Source organism: Martes martes (assembly GCF_963455335.1).
Source record: "Martes martes genome assembly, chromosome: 16".
Classification (NCBI taxonomy): Eukaryota; Metazoa; Chordata; class Mammalia; order Carnivora; family Mustelidae; genus Martes; species Martes martes.
This window is the reverse complement of record NC_137904.1, coordinates 17,066,734-17,088,659: the sequence shown is the minus strand read 5'-3', so window position 1 is coordinate 17,088,659 and position 21,926 is coordinate 17,066,734. Positions and strand designations below refer to the sequence as shown.

General features: G+C 39.2%; 1 protein-coding gene across 2 annotated transcripts in view; it reads right to left on the bottom strand.

Moving 5' to 3' along the window:
- Positions 1-21,926, bottom strand: part of NCBP3 (nuclear cap binding subunit 3) — a 60,637-nt gene extending 38,711 nt beyond the window's left edge. For both annotated transcript variants that reach the window (XR_013968120.1, XM_080825887.1), the window contains exons 1-9: positions 21,676-21,926; positions 19,698-19,763; positions 17,520-17,625; positions 6,320-6,445; positions 4,290-4,418; positions 3,992-4,068; positions 3,155-3,263; positions 1,191-1,290; positions 797-900 (exon numbers count right to left, since the gene is read on the bottom strand). Coding sequence is in view for 1 of the 2 variants with exons in the window: in XM_080825887.1 (XP_080682013.1) it covers positions 797-900; positions 1,191-1,290; positions 3,155-3,263; positions 3,992-4,068; positions 4,290-4,418; positions 6,320-6,445; positions 17,520-17,625; positions 19,698-19,763; positions 21,676-21,858 (1,000 nt within the window). In the remaining variant the exon portion in view is untranslated. The remainder of the gene's footprint in view (positions 1-796; positions 901-1,190; positions 1,291-3,154; positions 3,264-3,991; positions 4,069-4,289; positions 4,419-6,319; positions 6,446-17,519; positions 17,626-19,697; positions 19,764-21,675) is intronic.

The window sequence follows — 21,926 nt, the reverse complement described above, 5'->3', positions numbered from 1 at the left end:
CTTAACACAATATAAAGATTATATGATAAGAATATCTTAGAGTAACTGAAATTAGAAACCTGTAACTGTGTAACAGAAAAGTATGTGCATTTTTAAAGATGCAGATTTCAAATATACAACTTTGGATATATCCATTAAATAAAAATGATAGACTTCACCTGTCCCTGTTACAATGATAAACACGTAAACATGTTATCCCATGTTTGTACGCTGACTTAGCAGTTCTACAAAGCATGTAGAAAATTCTACAGATCAGATTAAAAATAGAAACAAATCTTTATAAAAACATAATGAAAATGCTTCTTATATAAGCACCAAAAGAAAGAAAGAAGGAAAGGAAGGACAGAACAAACAAAATGAAACCCAAGTCATGCTACTTAACAGAGGCATTCGTGTGCACAAGCCAATAAGCATAAAACATTAGACACAGCAGCCTATTTTTATCATCAAAGAAATAATAAAATCAAGTCATCTGATAAAATAACAAAAAATTTTCATGCAGCTTTTGATATTAATAGTAGAAAAATTAGATTCCTACAGAAAATTTTATTTCAATTTTTCCTATGTCACATTTGGCCTTTTTTGTTAGAACAGCTTTTATTAAATCATTTGACCTCTTTTGTATGGGCAATTTAAAATTAATCGTGACTTGACTTACTTTCCTATATGTTGGCAGAGGGTGAGGGCAAGGAAGAGAGGATGATAAAGTTTGGAACCTTAAAAGACTGTATTAAGAATAAGAATATGATTTCGGGAGCCAAACATGTGTCTACCCAAGAGCTGAGCAGGCAACTACCGGAATGTCGGTGTTTATAGGATGTCAAGCCAACGTCATCCCCAATCAGGGCTCTCTTCTTGATCACATCCCGCTGAATGCGACGGGAATGATATCTTCGCTTCCTGCAACATTCCAAAATAAGCACATCGTCAAAAACCAACAGGAAGGACTTTGAAATCCACTAAGTTCAACTATACACTGATGAAATGTTAGGTACTGAAACAGAGACATTCCATGTGAAACTAAAACTCAGCCTTTCATACCATTTACCCCAGAGTTAAGAATCTTGAACTCTTTCTTCTTGTCTTCCTTTGAGTGCACACATGGTGTTGACATTCCACTGCAGAATACCAACTGCGGGATTAAGAAAAGCTCAAGTACTACTTAAACTATTGTAAAGTTTTAGACTCACCAAGAATTACTAAGAATTCCTTTCATGCCTCCGTAATTTGGATTCCCATATTTCATATAATACTGACTTCTTCTGGCTGCTCCAAGTTCCTTTTTGTCATCTAAAAATTAATTACGACAGTTACCTAGGATTTCCCACTGGTATGAAGACAATGTTGAATGGTTTAAAAATATGTTTTCCATAGCGGAGGTCAGATCAGCACAATCTGCCAACAAAAGGGAAAGATATGCTACAAATATTCACTCTCAGTGCCTACAAAAGCAGTGCAGTATAGAGCAGGTGGAGCAAAATAGAGATGAATGAAGTTAAGCTGCTGTTAAGGAGCTGACTGACCTCATAGAGAAAATATTATTAACAACAACAATAACATAACATACAAGGTTTTAGGAAGCTTACGAGAGCTTCAGTCACTACAGCTGTTGAAGAATGAAAAGGGCTTTCTAGAAGAGGTAGCATTTTTCCTGCTCCCCTGAAAGATGACATTTGTTTCTGAATGACAACACTCCAATAACAAAGAATCAGTATTAAAGAAACAGATTATACATAACTCCATATATCTCATAAAACATTTTTTCCAATCTATCATGACGTTTCGTAAAATGGCTTAAAGAAAACAGCACTGCACCATTTATCTAGAATGTATAACTTTCATCAAGTTAAAATGCCAGTTAATAGAAAGAAACGGTGGTCACTGATCATACACATTTTCGTTGAGGCACTCACTGATTACAGAAGATGAATACCAAGGCACACGTATCCAGGGCTATAAGTAAACAGTGGCACAAGCCAGTATGTGCACCCTTTAAAAGACATGCCCACCAGCTGCTTGGAGAAATGGCTGATTCCAGATCTGGGACAGGGATAGTATAAGTTGAGTATGGAAAAACAAGATGTTTTACTGTGCCATAAAGTATGAAAGTGTTCAAAGAATCATGAAGGCATGTCAAAATAATACATCTTGAAGGGGCTCCACTGGCCAAATCCAAGAAGATTTGTAAATCAAAACAAAGACATGAATGAATAACCCACTGAATAAAATAAGACTCATGAACCTAAACTGATACAATTAAGTAAATAAGTAAATAAATGGGTAAAAAGAAAAAGGTTTTCCTTAAGCACAATGCCAACTAATACAGAAATGTAGAGTTAAAAAGTCATCAATGGATGCTGAGTGGAAGTATGATGAACCAAAGTCTATTTACATAATCTCAAAGTACCTCCCGCCAATTTTTGTATTACAAACAGAAAACAGGAGAAACCTGGCAATCATTACCTTAACTAAGTGAGAAAAGCTAACATCTCCAAACACGGGACAAGTAAATATCACGTGTCTCCTGACATGATGCACTGCAAATGACACAACAGCACTTCTGTGGTACTCTTGCCTATTATGTATAGTCCGATTCAATCAGGAGGAGATAGTAAAAAAACAAACTGAGGGGCAGTCTATAAAATAACGAGCCTAGACTCTTTAAACATGTCTCAGTCAAGAAAAATAAACCAGAAGTGTATTCCATATTCAAATTTCATATCTATTTTAATGCACACCAGAATCATTGTGCATAGAGAGCCTAGGAGGCTTTTAGGTCCTTAGAGGATAAGGCTGAATGGCACTACTAGCAATGTCCAGGAAGATATTGCTGTGATGAATAAGAAAGTATAATTTAAAAATGTTTTCATAGTTCAGAAGATAAATTGGCTGAAAAGCACAGAGAACAAACAAACAAAGAGAAAATAACTTACTTTAGCCAGAAATCACAAAAGTATACAAACAGCTAACATTCACCTTCAAAGTGTGAAATTCAATTCAGGCAGCAAGCCATCATTTCACAAGCATAGAACATTATAGTTTGAAGGGACTTTGAGATTACTTGACCTAAATTCCTCTTCAAAAGAAAAGGATGTCACTCAAAAATACATGACTTAGAATAAAACTAAAAATTAATGCCAAATATCACATTTACCTTTTGTAGCAAATCTCATGAATAACCTATTTCCTTTAGCAAGTTTGTTGGCTGGACGAAGATCATTTCTTAGCAGAGACTCTTCTTCTACTTGAGACAATGTGTCCAACTTAAGAAAAAAGAGCATTTTCAATATAAACATTAAAGCTTCTTTCATATTTATTCAGTAGCAAAGTCACCATTGAGAAAGCATTCTTTAACAATTCTTGAAGCAGGACAGCACATGTTCTTCTGAAACATTTCTAAGTCAGAGGTCTTCCCTGAACACCTTGTCTAAAAGAATAGTCTCCATCATTCTCTATCTGCTTACCCTTCTTTACTTTTCTCCATAGCACTCCTCACTTTCTGACATTATATATCTGTGTATCTGTGTATTGTCTGTCTTCTCCACTAGAATGTATGTTCCAAGAGGGAAGGACATTGGTTTGATGCTATATCCACAGGACCTAGAATTTGGTGTATAGTAGGTACTCAATAAATATTTTTTAAATGAATACACTTTAATGTATTTAATAATGTATTTAATAACAGCACATGCCCCATGAGGAAATATTCCATCACTTGTTTTTTCTTAATTTTATTGATTAGGTAGCATTTCAAAGTATTTCTCAATAAACCCATTTTCTCTTACACAGAAGAATGAGTACTATTCTAAGATTTCAGGAAAAGTCACTCATTACAGCCATAAGAACTTAAAGGCCAGGAGCCTGATATAATCTCAAAAGGTTCAATCAAAGGAAGAACACAACTTAGTAAGTCCTTAAGCCTTAAATAAAAGAAAGTAAGCAGTTTTTTTTTACACTATAACCTTGTTTATATCTTTGCCCTATTACTAACCTCTATATCACTTGAGTTCTCATCTTCAACTTCTCCTTCTTCAGCCTCATCATCATCTGAACTGTCCTCCTGCTTGTCTAAAATACAATATAAGGGACAAGATGAAACTTAACATAACTCCATCTCACGTAACTTAGAAGTCCATTATTTTCTCCTATACACTGGTGATCCAAAGCATCACAGCTTACCTTAGAAATAACTGACAATGAGATACTATATAATGCTTTGCAGAGAAACCTAAACCAATGGTGTAAAGAACAGGACTTTCATCCCTAAAGTCCCTCCTTTGTATTGTTACCTTTTTTACTTTTCTCAGATGACCTGTCCTCATTGGCATCCCTGGTTCTTATCTTATCCAGGGCTGGCAGAGAGCTCATATTGATAAGGGCTCGTGTGGCTGTCATTTCATCCAGCCAAACCACATTGCCTAAAACAAAATGTAAAATAAAACATTACATCATACCCATATGGTAAATTTTTTAAAAACAGAGACTGCAACATAGTCACTGCTATGACCTCATCTAGCTACAGATCAGTATCAGTAAATGTACGAACCAACTAATGAAAGCAGCACAGAAAGCGGCAGTAAAACCTCTTTGATGAAATTAGCCTAGAGCTGCATTCCCAAACTAGGTTCCACAAAATAACTGTATTCCATGAAAAAAGAGCTCTGTATATTAAAAATGCCTGACTCAGCAAGTATAGTGTTAGCATTCTTGTGATGATGATGATGATGATGATAACAAGAAGACCACTGTCAAATAAATTTGGATTAGCCTTTATACTACTGCCCTCTACAGGGAAGCCGTCTGCTGTACCTTGTCATTCAGACACGCTAAATGACTGTTTCTTACTGTAAAGTGTAGGTGATGATGGTATCCATGGAATATATACAGTAGCGCCATGACAGCCACTTGGCTTTTTAGCAACTAATTTAATCTGCTTCTTTAAGCAAGAGAATTTAGCAAGAAAAAGATGTTGAGAAGTCTCATAGAAAATAAATCTACTTAATTTTAATTAAAGCAGCATTTCTCAAACTAAAGTTACCTTTACATTCTCAGTTTCAGATATGAAGACTTACAGATTCTCACTTTTGTTACAAACATGCAATATGGCCTTGAGCAAACAATTTTCCTTCTCTTTTTCTCAGTTCTGATTTTCAACATGAGTTAGTAAAAATGGGTAAGTCTAAAGGGTCTCTCTGATTCTAATATCCCTTAGCTACAGTTTTAGTAACGTAGATCAGGAGTTAGCAAATTATAACCTGCAGGCCAGATCCAGCCCACCACCTATTCCTTTATTTATTTATATTTACACCAGCTTTATGTAGGTATAATTAATTAAATAATAATAAACTACACATAAATAAATACCAAACTACAAATAAATAAATAATAAACTACACATCCAACATATTTTTTATTAAAAAAAAATCTGTGGAAAGCAGGCAGGCTCATTCAGTAACATACTGTCTATGGCTGCTTTCATGCTACAATAGCAGAGCTGAACAGACATAACAAAACAAAGACTGTATGGCCTGCTAAGCCTAAAATATTTATTGTCTAGCCCTTTATAAAAAAAAGTTTGCCAACCCTTGATTTAGGTAGTGTAAGTTAAGCAAAAGGAAAAATGGAGAAAACTCTTCAATTCTGTCATGTTTCTTCTTTCAATGCTGAATCAACATCTTCAAAAAAAAAAAAAAAAAAAAACCAGGCAGCTATTCAAGGTACAGCCTAGCAGGTCAGCAAGCTGGCAGTAAACAAAGCCAGACTAGAAGTGAATTAAGACAAGAAGCCAGCAGAGTGGTTACCACAAGTCCTACCAGACTTGGAGTGGGGATGCAAGTAAAAATAATAGCTAGTTCAAGCAGGTGAAGTTTCAAAGCAAGCAGAGATGAGAGGTTTCATACAGTATCAGAAAGTTCCAGTTTAGTTCTAGATCAGATACTAAGGCAGACCCAGGCCTGTGAAGACCTATATGGGAAGGTCAATGACAAAATCTAAAGCCCTGAACACAGAGCCCCAAGTCCATATAGTTGGATCCACCCCTTTTTTGGGAAATTGTGGGAATTAAAGAGGCCTCAATCATGTACACAAGACTCAGGTGCCAGCAACCAACCTCCTAGATTCCTGGTCATCTCATCTGAGCTGACTTGAAATACTCATGGAATATGATCTGGCAGACTGGCTAAGGCACTGTGATTCTCATCAATGGGCATTCTTTCTCCCCTAGGCTAAAGGCAGAGGTTAGGGAACAGATGAGTAGTCTCAATCACAAATATTCACCATCTGAGATGGCAAAAACAACAAAAAACTTGAGTGTACTTACAGGAGGTATCATCCAACCATTCAATGTGAGCAGGAGGATATTCTTTAAAATAGGAAAAGATATCTTGGGTACTCATCTCATCTACTCCACAAATGTAGATTGTCTCCAGTCTCACTTTGGGGATTGCTAGAAAAACAAGACAAAAAAGAGATGATAGAATTTTCTTACCTGCTACTGCACATCCCACCAGTAGCCCTTTGTAACAGTTCAGATAACCTGTGTTTAGAAAAGAAATGTGCTAGAAGAGATGACAAGTATTTCAAGAGAAATGAGATATGACAGTAAGGTATGCTATTTTAATTCTTATCACAGAGCAACAGCATTAAACAAATAATCTAATTCAGAAAGGTATATTAGGCTGAGAAAGATTAAACAAAAGGTACTGTTAAAAAGATGATTAATTAACCTGTAATTAAATTAATTAACCTGTAATTAATTAACCTGTAATTAAAGCAATACCAAATTCAACAGGGTTACTCCTTCAACCTGACAAGCTGATTCTATAATTTTAGAATATATGTCAAATAGAGATGTGCAATAGTCAAGACAATTCTGAAGAGATGCTGCTCCTGAATATAAAGCCAAGTATGAAACTAAAGTAAAGAAATCCTACAAATCAATAATAAAATGATAGCCCAAAATAAAAATGAACATGAGCACACATTTCACACAAAAGGAAATACAAAAAGCCAATAAACATATGAGAAGATGGTTGATCTCACCAGTAATCAGGAAAGTGCACATGGGAAACAAAACACGAGATTTCACTGCCCATCTGTTGTTTAGCACAACCACCTTCATTAATCTGCTAGATCTTCTGGATATTCTGCTGCAGCTTCTACATGCTTGCTGTTTTACCTTGTGCTTTTTAGGTTATAGAGATGGATGGCTTCTTTCCTTAAACTTCATGATCCAACCTCTGCTAGCTTCAAACTTTTCTTCTGTAGCTTCCTCACCTCTCCCAGCCTTCACAGAAGAGTCAGGGCCTTGCTCTGGATTAGGCTTTGGCTTAAGGGAATGGGCTGGTTTGACCTTTGCAGACCATAAAGCTTTCTCCATATCAGCAAAAAGGCTGTTTCACTTCTTATCATTCGTGTGTTCACTGGAGTAGCACTTTTAATTTCTTTGAGAAAAACTTTTCCTTTGCATTCACAACCTGGCTCTTTGGCACTAGAAGCCTAGCTTTTGGCCTATCTTGGCTTTTGATGTATCTTCCTCACTAAGCTTAATCACCTCTAGCTTTTGATTTAAAGTGAGAGACACGGACCCTCTTTTCACTTGAACACTTACAGGCTGTGGTAGGATTATTAACTGGCTTAATTTCAATATTGTTTTGTCTCAGGGAATGGGGACCCAAGGAGAGGGAGAGAAATGGGAGACTGGCCAGTTGGAGCAGTCAGAACAAGCATATTTGTCGATTAAGTTATCCATCTTGTAAGAGAGTGGTTTGTAGCATCTCAAAATAATTACAATTGTTAACATCAAAGATACTGATCACAAATCACCATACCAAATACAATAATACTGACAAAAGTCTGAAATACTGTAATAATTACCAAAACGTGACAGAGATCTGATGTGAGCAAATGCTGTTGGAAAAATGGCACCAACAGACCTGCTCAACAGTGTTTCCACAAACCTTCAATTTGTTTAAAAAAAAAAAAAAAGCAGTATCTGCAAAGTGCAATAAAACGAGGTGTTCCTGTATAACATGATGACATTAAAAAAATAAAATAGAAATGCCACCATACATTTTCTAAAGGTATGTATTTGTGTATACAAATACCTAAAAAAAGGCCTGGTACAATTCATACTGATAACAGTTATTACCTCTAGGGAGGAAGAAAGGTTGAAGGCTATATAGTCAAAAAGGAACCTAGGGGCGCCTGGGTGGCTCAGTGGGTTAAAGCCTCTGCCTTCGGCTCAGGTCATGATCCCAGGGTCCTGGGATCGAGCCCCACATCGGGCTGTCTGCTTCGTGGAGAGCCTGCTTTCTCTTCTCTCTCTGCCTGCCTCTCTGCCTACTTGTGATCTCTGTCTGTCAAATAAATAAATAAAATCTTTAAAAAAAAAAAAAAAAAAAAGGAACCTAATGAAAGACCTGAAACACCAATGAAGGAAATTCAAGTTGATGCAAAGAAATGGAGAGACATTCCATGCTCATGGGTTGGAAGAACAAATATTGTTAAAATATCTATATTACCCAAAGCAATCTACAGATTTAATGCAATCCCTACCAAAATGCCAACAGCATTTTTCATACAACTAGAACGAACAATACTAAGATTTGTATGGAACCACAAAAGATCTTGAATATCCAAAGCAATCTTGAAAAAGAAAAACAAAATGGAAGTATCACAATTCCAGAGTTCAACTCATATTACAAAGCAGTCGTAATTAAAACAGTATGGTACTGACATAAAAACTGACACAAAGATCAATGGAACAAAAGACAAAAACCAGACATAATCTTATAATTATATGGTCAATTAATCTTTAACAAAGGATGAATGAATACAATAAAAAAAAAAAAGACAGTCTCTTCAACAAATGGCATCAGGAAAACTGGACAGCCACATCCAAAAGAATGAAACTGGACCACTTTCTTTGACCATACACAAAAATAAATTCAAAATGGATTAAACATCTAAGTGTGAGACCTGAATCCATAAAAATCCTTGAAGAGAGCACAGGCAGTAGTATCCCTGACATTGACTGTTGCAACATTTTTCTAGATATATCTCATGAGGCAAAGAAAATAAAAGCAAAAATAAACTACTGGGAGTACATCAAAATAAAAAGTTTCTGCAGAGCAAAGGAAACAATCAATAAAACTTAAAGGCAACCTACTGAATGGGAAAAGATACTTGCAAAAGACATACTTGATAAAGGGTTAGTACACAAAATATATAAAGAAATTAATAAAACTCAACATCCAAAAAATGAATAATCCCATTTAAGAATGGGCATAGTGTTTGCTTCAGCTGCACATATACTAAAATTGGAATGATACAGAGAAGATGAGCATGGCCCCTAAGCAAGGATGACATGTAAATTTGTGGAGCCTTCCATATTTTTTAATGCTAAGCGAAATAAGTCACTCAGAGAAAGGCAAATACCATCTGAATGTGGAACTTTAGAAACAAAACAAAGAAGGGAAAAAAATGAAAGAGAGACAAATCAAGCAACAGACTTTTTTTTAAAAAGATTTTATTTATTTATTAGACAGAGAGCGAGAGAGATCACAAGCAGGCAGAAAGGCAGGCAGAGACAGAGAGGGAAGCAGGCTCCCTGCTGAGCAGAGAGCCCACTGCGCGGCTGAATCCCAGGACCCTGAGACCATGACCTGAGTGGAAGGCAGAGGCTTAACCCACTGAGCCACCCAGGCACTCCAGGGAGAGAGAATCTTAAGCAGACTCTGCCCTGAACAGACTCTTAATTACAGAGAACAAACTGAGGTTACAGAGGGGAAGAGGGCAGAGTGGATGGGTTTAAAAGGTGATGGGGATTAAGGAGTGGACTTGTGATGAGCACACGGTGATGTATAGAATTGATGAATCACTATATTGTACATCTGAAACACTGGAATTAAAATTAAAACTTAAAATAAAAAGGACAGAAGACATGAACAGACATTTCTCCAAAGAAGACATCAAGATGGCCAATAGACACATGAAAAGATGCTCAACATCACTCATCATCAGGGAAATGCAAATCAAAACTACAATGAAATATCACTTTACACCTGTCAGAATGGCTAAAATCAAAAACACAAGAAACAGTAAGAGGTGACTAGGATGTGGAGAAAAAGGAACATTCTTGCACCGTTTTTGTGGGAATGCAAACTGGTGCAGCCACTATGGAAAACAGTATGATGATTCCTCAAAAAGTTAAAAATAAAAGTGCCCTACAATCCTATAATCACACTATTGGCATTTACCCCCAAAAAACAAAAACACAAATCCAAAGGGATATATGCAACATTATTAATAATAGACAAATTAAGGAAGCAGCCCAATTGTCCACTGACAGATGAATGGACAAGAAAGATGTGGTGTATACAGGCGTGCCTGGGTGGCGCAGTTGAGCGAGTCTTGGTCATGGTCTCTGGGTAGTGGGATCAAGCTGTGTTAGGGCTCTGTGTGGAGTCTGCTTCTCTCTCTTTCTCCCTCTGCCCCTCCTGCTCATGCTCTCCCTCTCTCTCTCAAATAAATAAATAAATCTTTATAAAAAATGTGTTGTACACACACACACACAGAGGAATATTACTGTCATAAAAAAGAATGAAATCTTGCCATTTGCAACAACATGGATAGAGCTAGAGTATAATGCTGAGTGAAAGAAGTCAGTCAGAGAAAGACAAACACCATACAATCTCACTCATATGTGGAATTTAAGAAACAAAAGAAACAAGCAAAGGAAAAAAAAGAGAAGAGATAGACAAACCGAGAAACAGACTCTTAATGGTTACCAGAGCGGATGGTGGTGGAGGGATGAGTGAGATAGGTGATAAGGATTAAAGAGTACAAGTATCAAAAAAAAAAAAAAAAAAAAGAAGAGTACAAGTATCATAATGGAAAAAAATAAATAAATAAAGGTCAGATCCTCCAAAAAAAGAACCTCAGCCTTACCAGGACTGTGTTATTTTTATTTTTTTTTACTAAATACTTCAGTTCATATATCTCACTTAATCTTTGTAGTTGTAAAATATGCAAATGTACCAATGAAATTTTTTAAATACCTGCATATCTACCACCTAACTTTATGATTAATTTCTTCAAAAGACTTGAGGCAAATAAAACATTACATACAAAACAGGCCTGTGTAACTCCTCCACATCCCTTCTCTCCCTCCCTTCTCTGAAGTAATTTTGTTAAGAATTCAATGTTCATTACTCTCAAGTATGTTTTCATATATCTATCTAAAACAAATGAACCTAGGGGCACCTGGGTAGCTGAGATGGTTAAGCATCCCCAACTAGTGATTTCAGCTCAGGTCATGACCTCACGTGTCATGGGGTTCAGCCCCCATGTCAGGTTCCATGCTCAGCAAGGAGTCTGCTTGGAATTCTCTCTCCTCTCCCTCTGCTCCTTCCCTGCTCGCACATGCTCTTTCTTTCTCTCAATAAATAAATAAATAAATAAATCTTTTTAAAAACCCCAAAACAGAAGCAAAACTAATGAACTTAAAAGTATTTACGCATTTACTTTAAAGTACATGAACACATTCAGATAAAAAAATGTTTAAATACTTGTCATTTTGAAGAGTGAAAGATAGGTTTAATTAGAAACCATACAAGTATGGTCAGACTAAATCAGGTGGGTGTTTTCCTGCCAGCCAGATTCATGGAGACAGAGACCATCAAGACTTATGAGCCCTGGCAAGTCCTTACTAGTGACCAGCAGTTCAATGGTGAACAGAGCCCAAATACAACTGAGATGGCTGTCCACATTGGACAGGAGCCTTCTTAGTTCTTCTAGCTACAGCAGGACTTTGGAAGAAAAAAATCCCATGGGATGTAAAGACACAGTTCTGAAAAAGAACAAATAACAGGGAGAGCAGTGGCCCAGCAGTGGGAACAGACTGAGTGATCCTCAGAGCTATATGGGAAGGGGCAATGACAAACCTGGGAGAAAATATCTTGTAGGAGACTTGCTGATCTGATAACAAGGATTTAGTCATAAATGAGATAAGCAAAGAAAATAAAGACCAAAAAAAAAATGACAAAAATAAGTATCAAGAATATCACAGCACTGTTTATCAAAACATTAAAACATTTTTTAAAAACCCTATAATGAAAAAATAGTTTACAAACAAAAGGAAAAGAGTAGAAGGAACAAAGCTTTTAGGCTCAGATGTTTATATTTTGAAGAAGAGAGAATGACATAAAAATCTAGAAATGGGCAATGGACAATCTTGGTCAAAAGAAGCAGGTAAAGATGTAAAAAAAGGTTCATTCTCAAAAGAGAACCAAACTGTCAGTCAGTGACAGCAGCAAGATCCATTGGAGATGGAAACTTTGTTAAGTTCAAAATTTGATGGAAGACTGCCCAAAAAAGGATGCTCAATACTTCCTCACCTTGCTGGTGCCACTGCCTAAAATAAAACAACAAAAAAGGCACCTAGATTTATGGCCAACCAATGAGAAAGGGCTAATTGCTGATGTGGCACTGAAAACATGCACTGAGGAATGAGGACTGGACATTTACTGAGTACTAACGTAAAAGCAAGGTGGTGAGGGAATCATCTTTGACTTCCTAGCAGGAAAGACGACAAAGAATGACAGATAGTAGGACACAAAACTCAGGTTTTTAGGAAAGCAGATTTCTGAAAATCCAGAGAAAAAGTAGTCAATTCCAAGGCCTTTGATTAAAAACTTGGGGCGCCTGAGTGGCTCACAGTCAGTTAAGCATCTGCCTTCGGCTCAGGTCATGATCCCAGGGTTCTAGAATAGAGCCCTGTGTGTTGGGCTCCCTGCGGAGCCTGACCCTCCCTCTCTCTCTCAGCTCCCTCCCTCTCTCTCGCTCTCTGAAATAAATAAGTAAAATCCTAAAAAAAATAAAAATAAAATGATCAAAAACTTTGGAATACACTAAATATAATAACTCAAAGCATGAGAGGTGATCCCCCAAAAAGAAAAGGCAGCAGAGTTTAGGGGAGCACAACCTGCCAAAGAACAAACATGAAAGATAAACAGTAAATTACTAATGACTAATGTAAGAGAATGAATGTAATAAACATAAAAATCTAAACATCATCAGGATTATCTTGTTTAAGATTTACCAACAGAAGCAGATGCAGAAGCCATGTATACCAAAGTATAGATTAGGTATAGCTAAAATGTTTAAAGGTAGTTATGATAAAATCAACACAATAGGCTGAAACAGTCTTGAAATCAACAAGATGTAAATTGGTAAGGATAAATAAAAAGGTAATTCTTTAAAAATGTTTCAAGTACAAGATGGGAAGACTTTTGATCCCTGGGGAAAAGCCCGGTGCTCAGGTACACTAGAAGATTAATACAACACTATGAAACAGGTAGGACAGAGACTACAGGAACAGTCCTGCCACACTCCCCATGAATCCAACCATGTCTGGAATTTACACCTCCCCTTATGTAGGGCATTCTGAGACTGGAAAGAGTCTAGAGGAAGGAGACCAGAAAGTCATGTCACGTAAAGAGAGTTTAGGGCACAGCCTGCCAATTCCCTCACCAGAAGGTTTACTGTATGAATAAGGAAAGGACTTAATGTTGTTCTAAGAGTCACAAAGTAACTAACAGAAATTACTAGAAAGCAATTTCTGCTCAATACAAGGACGTATCCAAATATAAGACTGACCGCTTCATAAACAGTTCTTGTGCCACCACTAGGAAATGTTCAGGCAAAGGCCAAAAGAGCACTGAGAACCTTGCCAAAAGGCCTGCAACACTGGGTAGGAGGTTGGGTCTAGATAACCTGTAAGTCCCTTCCAAACAAGAGAGCTTTGATCTTGGGGATAAGGAGACTAAAGCTGCTTGACACCGAATCACTCAAGAGTAGCAAGAACTCCTGATGCAGAATGGTCTAGTGCAATATATCCCAAGTTATGTCCCTGAATGCTGGCAAAAAGGTTAGAACACAGGCCTCGGTCAGACCAGCCTTCAAATTCCAGTCTTGCTACTTACCTAGCTGTAGGATCTGAGTGACATTCTCAAACTCAGCACCTTAGTTTCCTCATCAGTAAAACAAATGATGAATACTGTTCTCTCACAGCATTCATCAAAGGATAAGTTAACCACATAGAAGAGTGACCAGCACATAATAAGCATTTATCAAGTGGTACCTTTTATTATTACTGGAATGAAGAGGAGTAAGAAGAAGAAGGGGGGGGAAGAGAGGAAGAGGAAGAAAAATAACCTGAGACCTGGTGCAGCTGCAGGAGTCAAGATACTTATTCCAACATCCCCATTCTCCCAAGAGGCTAGGCCACTTAGATGACTGCCTGAGATGGAGAACATTAGATAATTACAACATTTATTGGGCACTTACTATATATGCCACCCTAAGAGCTGTAACATTTTAGTAAAGCCTCTCAATAACCATATAAAAATTACTGTTAATCTGCCTTTCCAGATAAGGAAACTCAGGTTTAGAGGCTAAATAACTTGCCCGAGGTCAAAGAACTAGAAAGGCACAGGTTACGCTTCAGAACCCAGGCTCCTAACCATAAGAGTAAAGGCTCTCGATCCTGACTATACAGTAGAATTACTAGGAGAGACACTAAAAGAAAGAACTATCTCTGGGACCTTTACAACCCCCCTCCCATTCTAATCTAAACTGATATGAATAAGCACCAGAGTTCTCCAGAGTTCAGCAATGCTATCCTAGGTGGTGCTCCCTCCTACATGAGAATCATGTTGTAATGAGCAACTTGCTCTAGCTGACATTCCAGGTAGATCTATTGCTTTTTAGAAGTATCTTTAGAACCACGAAATCAGGTTTGCTATTCCAAAAAAAAAAAAAAACCAGAAAAGCAAAACAAAACTTCTTCTTTTTTTTTTTAATTAAAACTTAACTCTGAAAGTGATCCTTTTCAGGTAGGTATCATTTTCCCACTTTATAGACAAGGAGACTGAGACCTAAAAAGGTTCAATAATCTGCCCACATTCACAAAGAAACTGAGACTGAATTCCAGGAGGGCTTAGCATGCTAAAGAGTTCCAACAGAAGTAGGAGAGAAATTTGAGTGGGTGATTAGGGATGCTTTATGGAGGATGTGACATCCGAACCAGATAAAGCATGGGATGATAGGAAGGGCTAATCACCCTACTGAAAGGCATGAATAAGATCAGAGCAAGATGTCACAAGATGGGACACCTGGGTGGCTCAGTTAGTTAAGCATCTGCCTTTGGCTCAGGTCATGATTCCAAGGTCCCGAGAGCGAGAGCGAGTCCCACATGGGGCTCCTTGCTCAGTGGGGAGCCTGCTTCTCCCTCTGCCTGCAGCTCCCCCCTGAATTGTGTTCACGCTTGCTCGCTTTCTCTGACAAATAAATAAAATCTTTTTTTTTATAAAGATTTTTTTTTTAAGATTTTATTTATTTATTTGAAAGACAGAGATCACAAGTAGGCAGAGAAGCAGACAGAGAGTGAGGAAGGAAAGCAGGCTTCCGGCTGAGCAGAGAGCCCCAGGCGGGGCTCGATCCCAGGACCCCGGGATCATGACCTGAGCCGAAGGCAGAGGCTTTAACCCACTGAGCCACTCAGGCGCCCCAATAAATAAAATCTTAAAAAAAAAAAAAAAGGGTATCATAAGAAATGTTCACAGGACTAGAAGTAAACAGCTGTGGTAAAACTATGGTGTTTAAAGGTGGAGTTGTAAGAGGCCTCAGAGGTCTACCTGAGCCCAGACTGTACAGACATGAATGCCAAGCTGCACAGCTGTTCTGTTTTCCTAAAACAGAAATCCACTCAAGCAGATGCCTGGAAACCCAGCCTGCACAGGAACCAAGGTCATATTTCCAACTTGAACTCATGATGCAGAAAAAGAGTAAAGCAGCATCCAGAGTTGAGCTCTGTATCCAAACTACTCTATCCAGTGGGATGGACTGAGGAGGTTTGGGTTTATGGTATCATATACATACTATAAGGCAAAAGAGCAAAGTAATTAAGAGCAAGGCTTTAGAGTCAGAAAACCGGGGTTCAAATCCTGACTCTACTTGTATTAGTTGTGTAACCCTGGGCATTTATTAAATTTCTTTGAGCCTCTTTCTTTCTTTGTAGAATAGGGATAAAAATATATTCTTCATAGAGTTGTTGTGAGAAATGATTAAGAAACAAACGTGTAATGTGCTAATTAACATAGTGCCTGGTAAGACAGCAAGTTCCCAACAAGAGAAACTCACACATCAAAGCAGAGACCTTTAACATGCATTTAGAGGGATGCCTATTAAGCCCTTCAAATACCCAAATTTGCAAATACTAGAAATGGAGACCATTTGTATTGACGCATTTATATTAGAGTGGAATAATACGGGCTGTGAATTTAAAAAGTATTAATTTTTCCTTTTTTATAAATTGCTTTTGAAGACTAGGGCAGATTGCTATATATACTTCAGGGTGAGCTCTAGGAAGCAAAATATTTACCTTAATAAAACACAAAAATAAAATTACGAACCTGGATCACACAACTATTAATGGCTTTCCCCTAAAATCCCAGTATTGCTCTGACTCCCCTTAAAAAAAAACCATTGGTGTGATACACTTCCATTACATTTTTTTAAAAGATTCATTTATTTATTTGAGAGACAGTGTGCATGAACAAGCATGTGGGGGGGAGGGGCAGAAGGAGGAGAAAGACTTAAGCAGACTGTACTGAGCGTAGAGCCCAACATGAGGCTCGATCTCACGACCCGATGAGAGCATGACCTAAGCCAAAACCAAGAGTCGGATATTTAACCGACTGTGCCACCCAGACGTCCCACACTTTTACAGGCAAAGAAACGTTGACACTTCCATGATAAAAGCAGAAAATGAGTAAGATTCTGTAGAAGTACAGGTTCTAATCTCAGCTCTGCCACTAACCGGGTAACCGTCTCTGGGCTTTCTGACAAGATGATCTCTCTTCCAGCTATAGCATCTAAGACACAGCTAGCAGCAGCTCAACTTCATTTTTTTCTTTTTTTAAGATTTTATTTATTTATTTGAGAGAGAAAGAGAGCGTGAGAGTGGGGTGAGGGGCAGAGGAGAGAAGCAGATTCCCTGCTGAGCAGGGAGCCTGATGTGGGGCTTAATCCTGGACTCTGGGATTATGACCTGAGCTGAAGGCAAATGCTTAACGGACTGAGCCACCCAGATGCCCCAGCAGCTCAACTTTATTTTTTATTTTTTATTTTTTAAAGATTTTTTATTTAATTTGACAGACAGAGATCACAGGCAGGCAGAGAGAGAGGAAGGGAAGCAGGCTCACGGCTGGGCAGAGAGCCCGACGTGGGACTCGATCCCAGGACCCTGGGACCATGACCCGAGCCAAAGGCAGAGGCCCTAACCCACTAAGCCACCCAGGCGCCCGCAGCAGCTCAACTTTAAACACATCACTCAGAAATGGAGGTTTGGCAAGTCCCTTCTTTTCGGAGTGTTTGGAAGGCCAGAAGCACAAGGCCATGGCAGGGAAAACCCATTCTCTGGGAAAATGCAGAAAAATACCCCCAACACATTGTACCTTTCTTCATCATGTCTCGGTCCAAGGCTACATTTCTTTGGGCAAGATTTACTTCTGATCGAAAATGGAAGCGCTTGGCTCGCTGTTCTTTCTTTTCAATTGCTTCCTAGAAGGTACAGAAAAGGCCAAAGAAGTGACACATGGAGGAAGAAAGTTAAATCATAAATGCAACACAATGCTTCAGTGACAATCCTAAAGTAAATCAGAAGAAATAACCAACACTGTGCCTTTAATAATTTTTGCAGAGAAATGGATATTCAGTCAATGACTGGCAGAGCATATACTAATACTGTTATAATTTGTAATAATCTCCATGATTCAATGAGTAATGAATGTTTTGGTTCTCTGACATTTTACTTATTATTAGCAATCATGCAAACAAATTACAACAAAACAATCTCACTCCAATCTTCCTGGTGTAGAAACTGGGATACAGAAAAGTAAAAAGGTTTGCTGGAGATACTCTGGCTGGTGGTGGGGGTGCAGATCTTCTGATCTCAGTACTATTTCTAGAAGTGCCACCACCACCCCCATTTCACATCATCTGTGTGCATGGTAATCACACCTATCACATTATGTCTGCCTGAGCAGTCCACTTCCTAAAGCGTTTTCCCCGTTTCAAAATAATATTGAAGCAAAGAAACTCTCTCCTCTATTCTAGGCTTGTGTCCATGGAATTGCCGGTTTTCATCTTTAAGTGACAAGAAGCACAGATACTTCCCTGAAAAAATAATCAACTTCATAAGCTTTTCTCCAAGAGCTAAAATAAGTCCAGGTCCAACTATGGGTTTCTGATAGCTCTTAGGAACTCTTCACTAATTGTACACTGACTTTGCCACACTAATTGAAGGTCTGACTACAAGAAAGCTTGTGGGGATTGGTAAAGCAGCAACACTTTGTTATTTCCCAACAGTTATGCTAATTTTCTTCACTGAAGTCTTCCCAGTGCAAACAACACATCTACCTTTCCTTAGTAACAACTTAAGTCCCAGTTCTGGGGCTACCACCCTTTCCCTCATACATGTTTCACATAATGGCTAACTGTACAAAAGTAAACAGAACAATCTACTTCTTTTTCAATTACAGTAAGAAAATATCTTCACTTTATTCTATTTCCTTGCCTGTCTAAAAGATGACTAGTTCTTTCTTTTGGCTTTTAAGCAATCTGAGAATGAGACCCAGATAAAATACAAAAAGGTAAGCATGACATATTTATTTGTTTTTATGCACCCAATATAGCTAAACATTACTCAGAATTATAATTCAAAATTCTGTTCTAAACTTAACTGCACACATTAAAATCAGAATGAATGTTTAAGTTGGATACCACCAATTAAAGCAACAAATGTATCCTGACTGTCTATAATATGGAAAACAATAGGTTAGGCTCTGTAAAGAGTTACAGGAAAGCTGGTAACCTAGTAATAGCAGTCACTAGAAAAAAGGCAATACTCCCAGGTACTGAGAATAATTCAGCTGACTTGGCTTTCAAAGTTTAGACAGCTACACAATCAGGACATCCTATTTTTCTAAGCCTGCAATAAGTAAAGAATAAAGACATTTACTAACAGCCTACTATATGCCAGGTACTTTTCATGTTCTGTCTCATTTAAAGTGGAAATAGCATTAAAAACAGTATTTAAAACACATTTTTAAAATTTTTTTTAAGATTTTTATTTATTTATTTGTCACAGAGAGAGATCACAAGTAGGCAGAGAGACAGGCAGAGAGACAGAGGGGGAAGCAGGATCCCTGCTGAGCAGAGAGCCCGATGCGGGGCTCGATCCCAGGACCCTGAGATCATGACCCGAGCCAAAGGCAGAGGCTTAACCCACTGAGCCACCCAGGCGCCCCAAAAACACATTTTTAAAGAGCTGATGTAACATAAAAAAAGCATCCCCAGTGAAGAACTTTTTTTTAAATATGGCTAAGCACAGGCAACTAGGTACATGGATTTTATCTTTTCATAAATGTAAGAATACAAATGCTGTCTGTATGTTTTTAGGATGCATGAAGACATTGTTGTGTAATACAAAATTTAAATTTAAAAAGGCCTTAATGAAGCAACAAAAGAAAAAAGGAGGTAAAGAATAACTGCTGTTTCACAAATCCTAGGGACCAAGTTCATTAAGTTCACCGGCTTATCAAAATGAATAAATAATTTATGGTCTGTCTTACCTTGGAGGTGACATCAATTCCGGTGATGAAGCTGCCAGCCTTGTTTTCATACCTTCTGCTTGTGTCCTAACACGAGGGGAAGAGTGAAAAATGCTAACAGCAACTGAAGAAAAACTCGTGATAAAAGACAGCCCTGTAACAGATTCCTTTTGGATAGTCATTCCTTTCAGCAACCCTTCCTCACCCTGGCAACCCTTTATTCATGAGGAAGCCTGTCTCAGTAACACCAGGTAATACACAATCAACCACTCTAAGAAGTCGTCTTATCTAGATCAGACCCTGTCCCAAACCTTAACGAAGTCCATTTGCTGAAGGTATTTATGTAAATGAAAATACAGGCTTTCATGAAAAATGTCCAAGTTAAGGCACACTCACTCATCTCCCCAGCCACACACAAAACAAATCCATCATGTCAGGCCACCAGGTGGAGCACAAGTCTTTATCAAAATACAGAAAGTCCAGACTCATCTAGACCTCCTGGGAAAACAACACAGTGCAATGAAGAGGACGGGATTTGGAAGCCAAAGACTGAAGTCACAGCTCTGAGATTCACTAATTACTTGCCACTGTACAATTCCTTTGGCCTCTCTGGGCTTGGGTTTCCTCCATGGTATCTGCCTACCTTCCTGACCTCCTTAACTGCGCTCCCATTTGCTCTACAGACTTTACATTTCTCCAACAAAACAATTTTGTTCCCATCTCAGAGTCTTTGCTACTGTTGTTCCTGCTGGAAATACTTTCTTCCAAACCTGCATATGGTTGGCTCCTTTTTGTCACTCAGGCTTCAGCTTAAATGTCACTATCAGAGGACTTCCCTGACCATCCTATCCCATTTGGTTTCTGGCTCTGCACACTTACCCAGTTTTCTGCACTCTCTGTCCCATTAACTTGTTTTACCTTCTTCATAGCATTTACCACTATTAGAAATTCTGTATTTGTGTCCTCCTACTAAAACAAACTCCCGGAGACAGTTTGATCTTGACCTTGATCAAGTGCCTAGGATTGTGTCTGGCACCTAGTGGGGGATGCAATAACTCCATATTGCACTAAAGGAATAAAGGGATAATATCTACTTCACAACTGCAGTGAAATTTAAACAACATAATGTAGTAAATGGTAAAATGCCACTATGTTATTTGTTGTTACCAGAGTCATCATTTGCTATCTTTAGTGATCCTATCTTCTTCGCCTTTTCCCACAACTTCAGTTTAAAACCCAGACTTGCTGACATGTGGTTAAAAAGTAGTTCATGTTAGATGAGAAACTAAGTACATAAAAGCCATGCAGGCCTGAGACCGGCCCTAAGAACGCGACATAGGACCATGAGACCAAAAGCAAAACACCTCTCCCCGCCCCTCCCCATGTGATGAAAGCCGGACCAAGGACTACTGCTGGTTTGCTTATGTTTTGGTCTCACTAAGGGTCACATGCTGGGGCCACGGTGTAGGTGCTACAGATCAAGTGGAATGGGAACAAGATGACTCCCAAGTCACAAAAGAAACACCGAGTTTCGGCTGCTGACAAGTCCAACCCTCTAAGAGAAACCGCGAGTGCTATATTTTAACAAACATCAGCTCCAACGGAGACCCCGATGCAGGCGTCACCCGACAGTTCCTCCCGTTCCCGCCCCGGGCCCCGCCTTTATCTCAAGACCCCAGACAACTCCAGCCCCTCCTCGCTCACCACCCTGCACAGCCTGGCTCAGAGAAGCAGTAAAGGGAGTGTCCTCAAATACCCCTTAGTCTCCCCCATCTTCTCCAGCCCCCTCAACACCCATTTCCGGGCGCCCCGGCGTCCCTTCTCCCGCTCCCCGTCTCTCCTCAAGCCTGGCGCCTCCACGCTCTAAGCGCTCACTCCTCTCTTTCCCCTTCCCCAGACTGCCCCCGGCCCAGGCGCCCGCCGTCTCCGTTTCCGGCGGGCAGGCTCCTCAGCGGGGAAGTAGCTCCGCGACCTCCTCGCCCCCGCCCCCCGCCCGTACCGGGATCAGTTCTTTCAGCGAGCGCCGCACCGGCACAATCTCCAGCTCGCCCTCCTCCACTTCCATGGGCTCCGGCTCGCCACGCTCCAAAACAGAGTCCGCTTCAGGCGACGGGAGCCCTAGAGCCGGCCCCGCCGGGGCCTCTGCCTTCACCGACACTCGCAGGCCCCGTACGGCCGCCATAGCCGCCTGCCGGCCGCACCACTGAGAACCCGCCTCGTACACTCGCCGGCTAGAGCGCCGCCGCCTCT